The sequence below is a fragment of the Mycetomoellerius zeteki genome, unplaced genomic scaffold, assembly GCF_001594055.1.
Source record: "Mycetomoellerius zeteki isolate Tzet28-1 unplaced genomic scaffold, Tzet1.0 scaffold31, whole genome shotgun sequence".
NCBI lineage: Eukaryota > Metazoa > Arthropoda > Insecta > Hymenoptera > Formicidae > Mycetomoellerius > Mycetomoellerius zeteki.
In genome coordinates, this window is record NW_017257294.1 from 3,367,251 (window position 1) to 3,381,559 (window position 14,309).

General features: G+C 33.7%; 1 protein-coding gene across 6 annotated transcripts in view; it reads left to right on the forward strand.

Annotated features, from left to right (window-relative positions):
* Nucleotides 1-6: 6 nt before the first annotated feature.
* LOC108724685 (peripheral plasma membrane protein CASK) overlaps nt 7-14,309 on the forward strand; it is a 159,018-nt gene continuing 144,715 nt past the window's right edge. For 5 of the 6 annotated variants that reach the window (XM_018451205.1, XM_018451208.1, XM_018451207.1 and 2 more), the window contains exons 1-5: nt 7-159; nt 320-442; nt 1,521-1,707; nt 2,437-2,558; nt 4,738-4,917. In XM_018451205.1, the coding sequence (XP_018306707.1) occupies nt 7-159; nt 320-442; nt 1,521-1,707; nt 2,437-2,558; nt 4,738-4,917 (765 nt within the window). The remainder of the gene's footprint in view (nt 160-319; nt 443-1,520; nt 1,708-2,436; nt 2,559-4,737; nt 4,918-14,309) is intronic. The other variant, XM_018451204.1, reaches the window with a different exon arrangement.

Genomic DNA, 14,309 nt, shown 5'->3' on the forward strand with positions numbered 1-14,309 from the left:
CACTTCATGGCGCCGGAAGTGATCCAACGGCGACAGTATGGGAAACCCGGTGACGTCTGGTCAGCCGGAGTGCTGCTACATGTCTTGTTAACTGGCACACTTCCGTTTGTCGGATCTCGAGACAGACTGCGGGAAGCGATCTGTCGAGGGCGGGTGCAGGTAATCGTCACGTCTTATGATCTTAGTTTCTAACACCGCTAATCCGGATGAAACGAGGCGGTTGGAGAATTTTAATAATGCTTGCCCGTGCAACCATTCGCATCCGGGTCGCGCAATTCTCCGTGCACGACGAATAATTCCAATTTAATTGAATTTGCAGATGGAGACACCACTCTGGGATCCCATTAGTGAGCCGGCGAAAGATCTCATACAGAGAATGCTCACAACCGACGTGAATCATAGGATCACCATCCAAGAGGTTCTCAACCACAAGTGGCTCAGAGTAAGTGGAACGGTTCGCTCGGTTCGTGCTTCTATTTGGTACTCTTCTATGCATACAGAGCACGCAGGGGAAATCCCGCGGTTTGATCCGGCGTATTATAATCGTTTGCGCGGGCGTTCGGTGACGATCAGCATTCTACGTCACGTCGCACAACTCCTGATAGGGATAATCGATGTAATGGCTTCCGTTTCATCGCCGGTGATAGTACATCGGATTTTATTTTTTTATAATTATTCCATGCATATATATGTATATATACATAAATATATAAATATAAATATATATGTATATGTGTATATATAATATATACATATATATATGTTATATATATATATATAATACACGTGGCCTCGTTCCTCCTTATTATCTCCAATGAATGTACGTGCGCACGCGCGCGTCGTATGGTGTGGGTATACCTATGTGGTGCAACAGTTAGCCAGTGACCTAAGGTAGGAATACTCGCGGAGTCACCCCCATACTGCTTCGATGCAACACACGTGCAACTGGGCTATCGATCGCTATAGCGGGAGCGAAGCCTCCGGGCGGTTAATGAAAATAACTATAGTAAAGTACACCTCGCGCTCGGTGTGTACTGCTTAGGGCTTTTTTATGTGGCTGTACGTTCGTCGAACCCCCGTAGACTTCGTGGAAGCAAGTACACTCTCTCTCTCTCTCTCTCTCTCTCTCTCTCTCTCTCTCTCTCTCCTTTCGCTTCTCCATGACGGTATAATACGCCCCGATTGCAGGAAGGGAGAATAATTGCATATCATTCCGCTGCTGCTTCAGCATTTTCTTTATGATGTTTACGACGTTTACGATATTTGCTGTTGCTACACGCAACGTCTATGAACAAATTTTTATTTATTTCAAAGCTGATTGATTCACGCTTGATTTATTTACGTTGATAAGTTGTTGGTTTAATAATTTATTGATGACTCGAAGAAATATTTTTCTTAATTATATTTTGCACTTGCAGTTTTGGCATTTGTGATTCATTGTGTCCTTGTCAATAAAAGCATGGTCATTATTTATTTTACAGCGATTGTTTTATAGCGAATGAACGGATCTTAACTTACAGGATCGTGATAAGGGTGCAGCCCGTATACATTTAGGTGACACTATAGAAGAGCTTAAGAAATTCAATGCGAGGCGAAAACTGAAGGACGCCGTAAAAGCAGCCATCTCTTCGTCGAAGTGGCATGCTCCGTATTCAGAAGCTAATGGCGACAATTTCTCTGACGTCGGCGATGACGAGATAACTACAGGTATATCGAACGCGAGCGATTTCAAAATTTCATTTCTCTGATATGTACAAATATTACAAAATGCAATACAGATAAACGTGTTCCTCTCGACAGATGTTTAATTCCCAAGGAGGAAGGGGACAAACATAGATTTTATTTGGACGAATTTAATCTGTGTTTCAATTATCGAATTATCAGAGACATACAATATTAAAAATTAAATGAGAAAGCGTTTTAATAGATGCCGTTAAAACTGGAATTTTGCTAACGTCAAATTTTACTTCTTCAAAAATTCAAAAGTACTCTGCATGCGTTTAATTGATCGCGATTTATTCAATAAAAGTAATTATAATATAATATAGGCCAATATTTCGTTCACATGTTCTGAGCTTATTATTTCAACAATGAGAGATCGATGATACCTATCGTGTAATTTGGAAATATCGTTAATTTCCTCGAATATTACGTTAATAGACCAAGTAAATGAGCGCAAATAAGCGAATGAATAATTTGCCTTAATGAGTGGGAACGATGTTATGAGTATAAATTATTTATTTATACATATATGTTTACGTTCGCTCGCTTGATCTGCATCCAGCTTAATAGAGAGCATTATTCAGTATTGTCTATCGCTGTATATATCTATAGATTACAATTACAATAAATCTTCAAAAAAAAAATGCATCAATTCTGTTTCATAAACGTTCAACGTTTCGTAAAATCAATATTTCATACGTTCTTATGTTATAGGCGCTGTAGCTGAAATTGTGGATTGCTTGGATGACATTGAAATTCTTGAGGAAAGTGACAGACTATTGCGGTCAGAAGTTCTGAATGCCGTTGATGATCATCGAATTCGAGTCATCTTAGAGGTATTTTTTACAGCAATTCGTAATTACATAAAAATAATAAGAACATGCCGACTTGGCTAAGAGAATGAAAGAGATTAATGATTAAAAGATTGCAATGAACTATGAAATCTCAGTATTCAAACTTTTCGCTTGTCAGACAGATAATGTCGATTTAATCGTAAATGTACGAATTATCGCGTATTCATTGCGAAAATATCGCTATGCATGTTCCTCAATGCCTTTAGATATTCAACATAAAATGACTTTAATTACACAGTATCTTCTGTTTATGCGATAATCGATTGTTTCATTTTATTTATGTTCAATTTTTATTTTGTTGTATGAATTTTCGTAATTATAATTGGGTCTTAATCGGTAATAAGATAATTCTGATTCTGTGCAGATTAGAAATAAAAAAATTCACTTACTGTTTAAATATCAAAAATTATCTTGAAAAATTTTCTTTATAATGCTGCCGTAAGAATCAGTTAGAAATTGAAACACGTGATCTCAAAAAAACAAAGTTTTGTTTATAATTTAGTGCAAATTCGAAAATACTGTATAATGGATCCATTCTTTTTTTTTTTAATGTAATAATATTTGTTAATAAAATGTCATTTGGTAATATCGTCTTAATTGTGAAAATATAACTCGCTAAATGTATTCGTATAATGAAAATTATACATTTACCGAATTTATTTCTTCTCTTTTCTACGATTAAAAATATAAAGGATGTAATTTAAGTAAAAAAAAAAATTTCTAAAAAATTTATATTTTATTACAAATTTTACTTTATATTAATTATTATTTATTTTATTAATTCGACATTTTTTCAATAGATAGAATTGTCACTTTTATTTATTCAAACAATTCTTTTCTTCACGTAGCTATTTCATAGATGAATAATTTGTAATAGGGCTTTTCTTTATGTCTGACATTATTTTTGCGTTATTTATATTCTTATCAACAGCGAAATTTTCTGCAATCAATTGCAAGTGGCAAAGACAGAATGCTTTCGTCACACGTAGGGTAAAACAGAATGAGTTATTTCTTACCAAAGGCGGGTAACGACCATCACCTCCCCTTGAAACGCTTGCGCATTTATTTGAACTGTTATCTTTCAACTCGCCCGGATCGGTAGCCATATTGGAAAGGCACCCCCTTTTCGCGCGGTTGAGTTCCGTCGTTGCAGAGCTTGAGCTTTTCTACTGAGAGCGGAGCCACTCATCCTCGACTCTCTCAGTGGTCCCCCTCGACCATAGAGGGATAACGTAACCCCCTGCAGGATATCCCGCGGGAACGGGCTATCCACTCTCGTTCCTTTCGAGGAAAAGCACGCAAGCGCTACCTCCGAGCTGGCAAGATGGCTGCCGTGGAGTCCTGATAAACAATATGCCACGCACGAGCGAGGGATCACACTATCGCGCCAACACGCGTGCCAATGTAAACTTGTTCTTCGGTGGTTCTTGAAGTGTCACGTGGCCGAATGAGCCACGTGCTAGGACCATGTCACACGTGGTTCTAGCCCGGTGAGGCTTATGTGCACTGTTTATGCAGCAGAGATGCATCTCTGTCAGTTAATGTTCATCGGCGACGCCGAGCTAGCTGGCGATCTGCTCGAAATCGCGGGTCTCTTGGTGAGTAAATTAATTCGATCGAGCCGAATATAAAGCGGAAATATTGCCAGGCAAATTTGAAATTTTATATACATAAGTAATACCGATCCTTCGCAAATTTATGTGCATTCGCTGTATGAGAATATGTCATGGATTGTTTACAAATTGTTTTCAACCTCAGTATATGTGTTATCTAATAATGTTGTAATTTTCTTAATTTTCAGTCTTTTTAATAAACTCATTTTTTATTGTGTTATACTTATGTGATATTTATTATTTAAATTTATTTTTTACTACGTTTTCATAAGAATATTTTTTGTAAATAAAGCGTGGAATTTAAACATTATCACAGAAAAGTTTGAATACTCTGATAATATTTTTACGTTAATTATTAAAATGTTATATTTTTTAGTATTTTAATAAAATTAAAATGAAATCTTGCAATCTGCACTTTTAATTTCAGAAAATGTGTAACGATGACTATTTTTTGTTAAATAAATACGAGATTACTTGTATAAACGATATGAAAAAATAACGAAAGAAATTGAGAAACTTATATTAATGTTGATATTTCTGATTTCTAGCTTTATGACAGAATCTCAGGTCGTGTACCAGCACCGTATCGAGCACCACAAACGGATGCAGTCCAACGTGCCCGTGACGTTGAAGAGATCCTTCGGGAAGCAGAGCATTCGGCGGTGCGAAATATTGACAGAGCGGATCTTCGAGAACTTCACGAATTATTGGTCCAGCCGCACATGAGGGTAAGTACGTTATATTGATTTAACATTAGAAAATTAATGCAGATGGAATAAACAACTTGCTTTTCTGCTTATCCCTCACACAAAGTTAATTCTATTAATAAATTCTATTATAAATTGTTAAATAATGCTTATTAATTATTAAATATCTATTAATCTATTATTTAAAAAAAGATTTCATATCAGTTTCATATGTGTCTTTACACATATTACTTTATATATTGTGTACCGTTAAGAAAATTGTTGAAATTTATAAAAAAAGAAACTGATACATTTTAATTTAAATCAATCCTTGATATAAATTCATTTATTTACGAATATAACTTTTACTTGAAATATTTTTTGCATAATATTGGAAATTACAACAGTTTGAGATTGCATTGTTGCGTCAAGCAGTTATTGCTAAATCGATCGTCGGTAGTTACGGGCTGCGACACGTTTGTAATAACCCAAGCGTTAATCAGGCACGACTTGATTCGTATTACATTACGAATCAATAACGATTTTTCAATTGCTCACGTGAATGAATTCAATTAATAAGAAAATAGGGGAAATATTGATGATTAATTATAGCTTGAATGATACTAAGTAATTTCTTAAGAATACCTCTAGATATTGATTTAAAAAAAAGCTACACTCTTTGTGTATCTTTTTATTAACAATTATATAATATTTTAATGACATTTGGAATATTAATTAAAATGGAAAATCCTGATATGAAAGTGTCGAAATCATAATTGGTTTTGATTTGTTTTAACATAGAAATTATTATGATACGATTTTATATTATTTTGACTTAATTAATCTTCAGAATATGATGTTACAGTATTGTACAATGGTTACGTAATATTCTGTACATAAATCAAATGATTTGTAAGTGTGATTAATCTGATAAATATTACTGGATTACTGGAATTTATTAATTACATAGTGATTATTACAAGCAAATGAATAATTTGCATTATGATGGAAAATTCGCAGTTTCTTTTATTATACATATATACATGTATATGTATAATTTATCTCGTTATGAATATAATAAATATTATACATATTACACACACACACACACACACACACACACACACACACACACACACACACACACACACACACACACATATATAATTATAATATCTATATACATATTTAATATTTATCATATCTACATATTTAAGATTATACATATATATTTTTCATACAATTCCATTATATATATATATTTATGTTAAAAATAACTTTTAAATGATATATTATACCATAAAATTTACGCCTGTGCGATGTAATAATTTTTCATGTGCACAAGTATGTACATTTACATGCATTTATGTGACAGCAAGATATATTTGGTGGTTTCTAAATATAAGAGAGTTGAAAGAAATAGCCCGTGAAATCCGCGAAAAGATTGATCGTTATCGGACGATTTGTGGCGACTTTCCGCAAACTATTCCGACATGGGTATTCCGATAATCGTCTAACCGCGCCATTGCATTGCTGTTTGTCCTTATAGAGGTGATCGTTGGTTTTGCCAGCATATTTATCGCGGTGTTTGACATTACCGTAGAATATACTGTAAATGGGGCGCGGAAATGTAGGTCGATCGTTAAAATTCTCGGTTAAAAATCCCGTAGCTGTTGCGGGCGGGATAGGAAGGGCAGGGAGGAAAGAATTATAGCAGGAGTAAGATAAATGTAGAGAAAAGGAGCGAAAAGCGGAGAGATAGATTGAGAATGCGAGATTTAAACGGACCGTGGCGCATTCTGATAGGTATACCCTCGTTACTAGGCGCCTTATTAATCCCATCTTTATCCTTGAGGCGCGATACTCATTATTTATTTGCAACCTCCGCCTTCGTCCGCGTTTCTGTCTGGTCCTATTTTAGATCGGTGTCTCGAGAAATGGAGAACCCGGCTGTGCTCTTTTACGTGATATTTGGCATTGCGCTCCGGATACGACCAAAATCGATGTGGCGCCCTACTTCGATTAGCGACACAAGTAGAACGGGCAAAAATAAGAGTGTCTGGTGCATTTAATTACATATGTTGAATCGTTTGGTGGAGCTACGGTTCTCGTTCCTTCCGCAAGAAATGATAGCTATCTATACACATAAACATCCGAAGAATTGTTGGTTAGAGGAATTATATTATTCTTAGAATTTAACTTGCTTCGTTTTATTAATCTTGAATCGAAGATAATGCACTCCATTTATTAAACATCACGTTTTGAATTACAAGTACGTGTGTATTTGTTGTTTAATATAGAGATGTTCATCATAACTGTTATATTAAATTTCGATAAACGTTACATACATTGATAAAATACAATTAAATAAAGAGAAATTATTTTTTATTATATACGCAATTTCGTAATTAAATCTACAATTGATGCAAAATTGAAAAGACTTTTTAAATCTCTGTCGTGTAAACTAAGAAAAGGAAAACATATTTAATCGATTCCCACGAGAAAGTAAAACTTGTTGCTTCGTTGAGACAGGAAATAATATTGTGGCAAGAGGATTGATCCAGAGCTTAAAATGCATGATAGAAAAAGCTGAGAGCTCTTGATCCATCTATTCTACTATATAACCCGATCACGACAAATATTCAAAGAAAAAATTAACGTATGCTTAATGTTTCGAGGAATCGTAAAGATTGATGAAATGCATTCACATGTGTGTATATATGAAAACGATATATATAAAAAAATTGTAAAAATAAATTATGCATCTAGTAAATAATGCTTAACGCATTCTTTTTAAGAAACCATGCAATGAATTCCTTTTATGCATGAAATATTTTTCAAAATTCACTCAGTACTGTAATTTAGGAAATTAATTTAAAAGTCGAAAATCTTAATATGAAAAATTTTGGTTATATTTTTTGAATTACTCTTACATACCTACTTTATATATTTTTTGAAGGAATATAATCGGAATTGTTCAATAATATCATACTACTTCTTAGCTCGCCACGGTCTGTCATTGATTTTTACTACATAAATAATATTAACTCTGCTTTTGATTTTGTAATTTCACTTCAGGCAGTTTATACAATAGATATATAATTTGTATAAGAATTTATTATAATATTCCGTAATTTTATGTATTGTACACAATATGAAAAACATTCACAGAATGTAATATCAAACTTTTGAAATATTAGAATACGTACAAACATATAATATATATTAAAATATGATGCATACGTGAGTTGAATGTGCCACATATAAATTATAAATAGAATTCCATCCTGAAATCTGACGTGAATTATCATCTGAAGAACGTATAAGTATTACATACGTACGTTATAACAATCAGTTGATATTAACAAGTTTATTATTGACAGCGAATTTTTGTTATCATAAAAAGATATAATCCTTTCTTTTTAATAAAAATTCTCAATCAAGCAGAATTAATCATGGCTTTAAGCGGTGGGAAAATATGCAACATGGAAAGTAAAATGCGCGATAGATCATTTTCAAAATTTGAAAGAAATAAAAATTCAAAAGCAATAAAAATTTGAAAGAATTTGATGTGAATAGATTTGTGAGATGAGAAAGTATTATTTTAAATGGCACGCGGCCTTGACTTTGTCGTTACAAGTTTAACGTACCGCGTGCTATGAAGTCTATTCTTTTTAGTTAAACTTCTTGCACAGTTCATCACTTTCCTCCTTTTCTCTCCCACATTGAAAAAAAAAGAGAAAAGATGAACCGTGCAAGAAGTTCGATTAAAAGGAATAATCTAGATATATAAACAAAGGTCACCGCTCTAACAAACGCGCGCCGAATTGTTTACGTAAAGTCATCGTGTTATCAGCTATCATTCGCAGTTATACGCCGATAGTAGAAAAAATAGGTAGCAGTTTGGCTGCTCCGTATTTCGTCGCGTTATTTTTCGAAATTACTCACAGACAATTAGCAATAATTGTCATCTCGCGTGATTAGTCAATTCCTACAATCGAAAGGGTGTCGAAGTGATAACTACTGTATTTTAAACTTCTTATTGATTCGTCAAGTTTCTGTTTCGAAAATGTGGAATAATATAAGGTGTTTATGGTTATATTGTATTTTTTAATATTTATTAATGGCACAACAAGAATTCGGCGTTTGCATATCGGTGATTTGTTACAACTTTTCGAGAAATTCTTTCGTTGCGCTAATTTGGAAAATTTTACGCATGTCGAACGAATTGTAATATCGTAGCTCTACACGAACTACGCAACTTACTTTCTTCACATTGTTTTCTTCCTTCACAATATAATATAATACGTGCCGCGAGCGATTAACATCGAAAGTTTAATATATCGTGTAATTTTAATTAACTGTGTAAATTTAATTAATCGCATGAAGTTCCTGCTTGAGCATTTTTCGATCATTTACAGAACATCACAGTGCCTGTGTTCTGTACGGATTCAGCCATAAGACCTGTTCTTTTTAGCTGAACTTCTTGCACAGTTTATCTTTTCTCTTCAACGTGAAGAGAAAAAGAAGAAAGATAAATCCGCACAAGAACTTTAGCTAAAAAGAACATACCTATAGTAAAAGGAATAACAAATTTCAGTTCATCTAAAATCGGATACATCGAAATACACGTTTCTGATAGGTTGTAATCTGTTCCTTGTTTCTTATTCTTTATTCCTTTCATTGTATCTGAGTTCTAAAGCCATAAATATAATAAAAAGACACAGACAATAGAACAGGAAAGAAGAGATTTCAACTTATCAGAAATCTTGCATTCTAGTATATACGATTTCTAGGAGGTTGAAATCTTTTATTCTCTGTTCCTACTGCATACGCTTTTCATTGCGTGTAACTCTAAAACGGGGAACACAGACTTTTGCATGTTTGATACATAAAAAAATGAACCAGTCAAAGTCCTTCATTTCCTTCCTTTTTATGAAATAAAGGACTCTGACAAGACCAATTACATGAAAGAATTTTACAACAGTTGCAAAGCTGCTTTTCGTGCTGAATGCAGCACGATGTCAGTGCCAACGATGCGGCGCGACGAGTGAAGTTGGCTACGCGTCACGCGACTCGTATTCGTCGTTTGAAATTTCGTCCGTTAGTGCTCGGAACTCGGAACGTTACGGGAGTTAAGTAGTGTTCGTAGTTTGTTTATTCTCACTTTGCGCAGTTATTATTTTCTCATATGTGTTACTGTTTGTCGTGATGTATCAAGACGTGTCGGGAGTGCCGTACAAAGTAGACCCGCGATCGTAGTTAACCTCTTTCGCGAATGAGTGCGACGAGTGAGTGGGACAAGGAAGTCTGAGAGAAAAAGAAGAGATCTTGGGAGATATCGGGCAACGGCGGAGCAACTTTAAGGTGAGTAATTGATTATTTATCTATTATTCGTCATATAAATCTTTAGCAAAAGTTTTATGATTTATATAAAAAAATTATTTGACACATTATGGAGTTTATTTATTAAAGATTCATTTAAAATAGGAATAAAGTTTAATAAGTGCAATATTTTTTTTTAATATTAATTATTTTATTATAACTTTAACATATTTGTATTTTACAGATTAATATTTATTATAATTCCGCTGCTGCGCATCGTACCGGTGAGTGCTAAATTACTTTTTATCATAAATTATATTCTATCTTACACAAATAAGATATATGAAATAAGGAATGCTACAAGATAATTTTTAAAAAACTTTATTATTATAGTATACAAAAATTTGAATTTGCATTGATATATATAGATGCATACATATAGATAAATGTAACAATGAAATAATCTTATAAATTTAAATCTTATAAACTATAACTCGATATGTAAATTTAATATTTCTTCCTTTGATTATTGTTATGTAATAAAAAAGTTAAGAATAAAAGTCCTCTTAAATATAAAAAAATCCTCTTGGAATTGATAAATGAATAATAAAAACAAAATAGACAAAGAAGTAAAATACATTTACATGATAGATAAAATATATTTTTTTGATATATAAACTTTTTTTTCTAAATTTTTTGAGGTTGTATTCGTATGAATGATGAAGATTAGAATAAGATGTTTATATAGTCTCCTTCCTATGTATATATAATTACGTATAATAAAAATAAGTTAATATTTATGAAATACAATAAGGAAAAATTAAAAATTCATATTAAGTTTTTTCTTTTTCCTTTTTTTTATTTTCAAATATTGGTTTTAAAATTTAAAACCTGCACTTTTATATATACATACATATATTTTTCCAGAATTAAATATCATATAAATTGTTGCAAGAAAATAATATTCAGAGATTTTATTAATATAGCTACAACATAATGTATGTGTATAGATAATAGAAAGACAAGAAATATTTTTCCAGTGATATAATGTTGTAGCTCATATCTTAATTTTTACTTAAAGTGGAATCGTGACATGACATTCAAGAAATTTTTATCTCAAAGATAATTAGTTATTTATATTATATTAAAATACTTGATATATTGAAGAAATCCTTTACGTATTTTATAATAAAACTAATATAAATATACATATTTTTACTTATATTATTAGACAATAGTATAAGACAAAATATTATCATAATTAATTTTATAATATATATCAGAAATTTTTTTTATACTAAGTATTTTAATATTGAGACATATAATTATTTAATTCTCTCTGAAATAGTCTATAATATAAAAAATTCTTTTTTTTACAACGAAATCTGTATTCATAACTCTTTATATTGATAATAAAAATAGTATTGGCTAACTCTTCAATTTATGAGTTAAATATTTATAAGAAGATTATTGTAATTACTATTGAACAGACTATTAGGATTTTTTACCTGTGCAGAAGGAAAACAATACAAAAAGATATATCTTATATGTTTATCTAAAGGTTATATGTTTATTTAAAGTTTTTACGAAGAAAAAAGATATTTTGCTAGTGTTTTTAAAATGAAACATTTATTAAAAGAATAGAAACATTTATTAAAAATTTCGCTAAGTTACATTTTTATTTAAATTAAACATAAAACATACTTTAATTAAATTACTGAATTAATTAAATTTTAATAACTCTTATCCATAAATTTAAACATTGTTGGATATTACAATTTCAACAATCTTTTAAGCCTTTCTATTATCTTAATTGCTACAAAAAGTGATTAATTAACTCATGATATATGTAAATACTCAAGTACACGGAGAGAATTTTTTCTTAGAGTTTACCCTAAAAATATGATAATCGCGGAACAACATTGTATTTCGAAGAATTTTAATGTAAATCTCTCTCATTCATTGATCAAACTATAATACAATAAAGTATAAAATGAGTTTGATTAATTTTACTGAAGTACATGGTAAAAATCTTTAAAATATTGTATTGTACCACAACTATCATATTTTCAGGGTAAATTTAAAAAAAATTCTCCGTGTACAAAGCAATAAATTGCAAATAATATATTTATATTAATATGTACAAGTAGTTTTTGTAGCGTTTTCTAAAGAATTTAAACAATTTATATAATTTTAAAGATATAGTGTTTCTTAACAAAATTGTATATTTAAATTCTTTAGAACGACGAAAACTACTTGTACATAATAATATAAATATATCGCAATTTATTGCTTTGTGTTTGAGTGTCTTCATTTATCACTTAGACCTATGTCTAGTTCACGATAAATGAAAACATACAAATACGATACAAGTAGAATCAAACACAGTGTCTTAAAAGTGTGTATTTAAATTCTTTAGAAGATTGTGCAGGTTTATAAAGGTTAATGTTTTTCAAACAATAGAGGGTATGATAAAAGGAGATTACAAATATTGCAGGGATGGTGTTTGCATTCATACATATTGATTCTACACGACATTCGCGGTCCCGTATAACAATGTAATAACATTAGAATAATCCGTTGACACTAATCCTGAATTAGTTTGTTTCGCAAAAGTAAGGGGATGTAAAAATTTTATATTACTTGAATCGAGATATTTATTTTTTATTCTTAAATACAGTAAAGTACAACTTTTCTTAATTAGACGTCTTTATATTCACATTCAGCAGACCATCCATTAAATTTAGTTCACTTTATATATCACAACGTGTGCCGAATTAAGCACTAGTACTAGAAGAATCTGTAAAAGCGGGAATGTTCCCAGAGTGCTAATACTTTTCGCAAGATCCACTTGGGCAGTTGAACGAGCGAACCGGAAGAAAGTATCCGCCGGGCTTGAAACTGGATCACGATTGATTGGCGCCGTATCGTCCGGTGGTGTACGCAACTCCGTCCGGTGGTGGCAGCTACCGGCGCTGACGGTACTGCGAAACGGTCGCGCATCGGTCCGATGCGGGGGTGGCATGGCGCTCTGTACCACTAGCGAACCGTGGTGGAGGGTGAAAGGAAGGATCTGACGTACGGGGCGGGTGGCCCCCGAAAGGGTCGCGGGAGGGGTTGCTGGAGCCGGGGGGTGGGTGGCGGGTGTCAGGGCAGGAGAGCTAGTATGCCGCAGAACGTAGATCGCGAGCGACGCGATCCGCACCCCTCTGGTCCACACACATACAGGTTCTCCGTTGACGACGACGACGTCCGTGGACGACTCGCCGCAAGCCGATCGTGCTTGCGCAGCACGTGGAGGTGGCGAAGGATCGCTTTTCGTTGAAAACGTGTCCAGAAGACGGGTGATGACGTGTCTTGCTCGTCGGCGCGGCCCGCGCGATCGCCGCCACCTGCACCGACGAGGTTGCGAATCACGCGCGAAGGGTAGTCTCGCGGAGGAGGTGCTCGTGTCGCGGCCGCGCGCCATCCGTAAACAGCCAGTAGTGTAGTCATCCCCGACCCGACCTCTCGCGAGCATAACAGTACCCTCCACTATACTCGCGGCGCCGCGCCGGCTAATCGCAAGCGCGGAAGCTTCTGTGTGTTACCCTAGTGATATACTTTGGTGCTCTGCCCCGGTACCGCGCGAGAGTGCCACGACGGTGCAGATCAACCCTTCGTCTCAATGTGCATTACGTCACTCCTCCATCTTAGTGAACGACTCTGAATATACATCGCGTCATATAGATTCGCGCTGATCTCAGCTCGTGCGGTTTGCTGATCCTTCTCATTCACGACCATGATGCTGACCTAGCGTCAAGAATCCCACTGCTATGAATCGTTTCAGCTCGCTAAAAAGCTCGTGTAGCTCGATCCTTAACCGGTTGACTCGCATCTGCCGGCACATGGTTGCCTAGTAACTTCGCGATTTTATCACAATCTTATTCAGCTGATTCGATATTTGATTTAAATCTCGGATTGATATATAATATATTTTCCTCGGAGTTTAAGTGATGAAACTATTGATATCTCGAGGAATTTGCGTGACGTTCGTTTCGTGATTCACTCACGCGTGACGTGCATTATATGTACAAATGGGAAAAAGATAATGATATAAACAGGGAAAG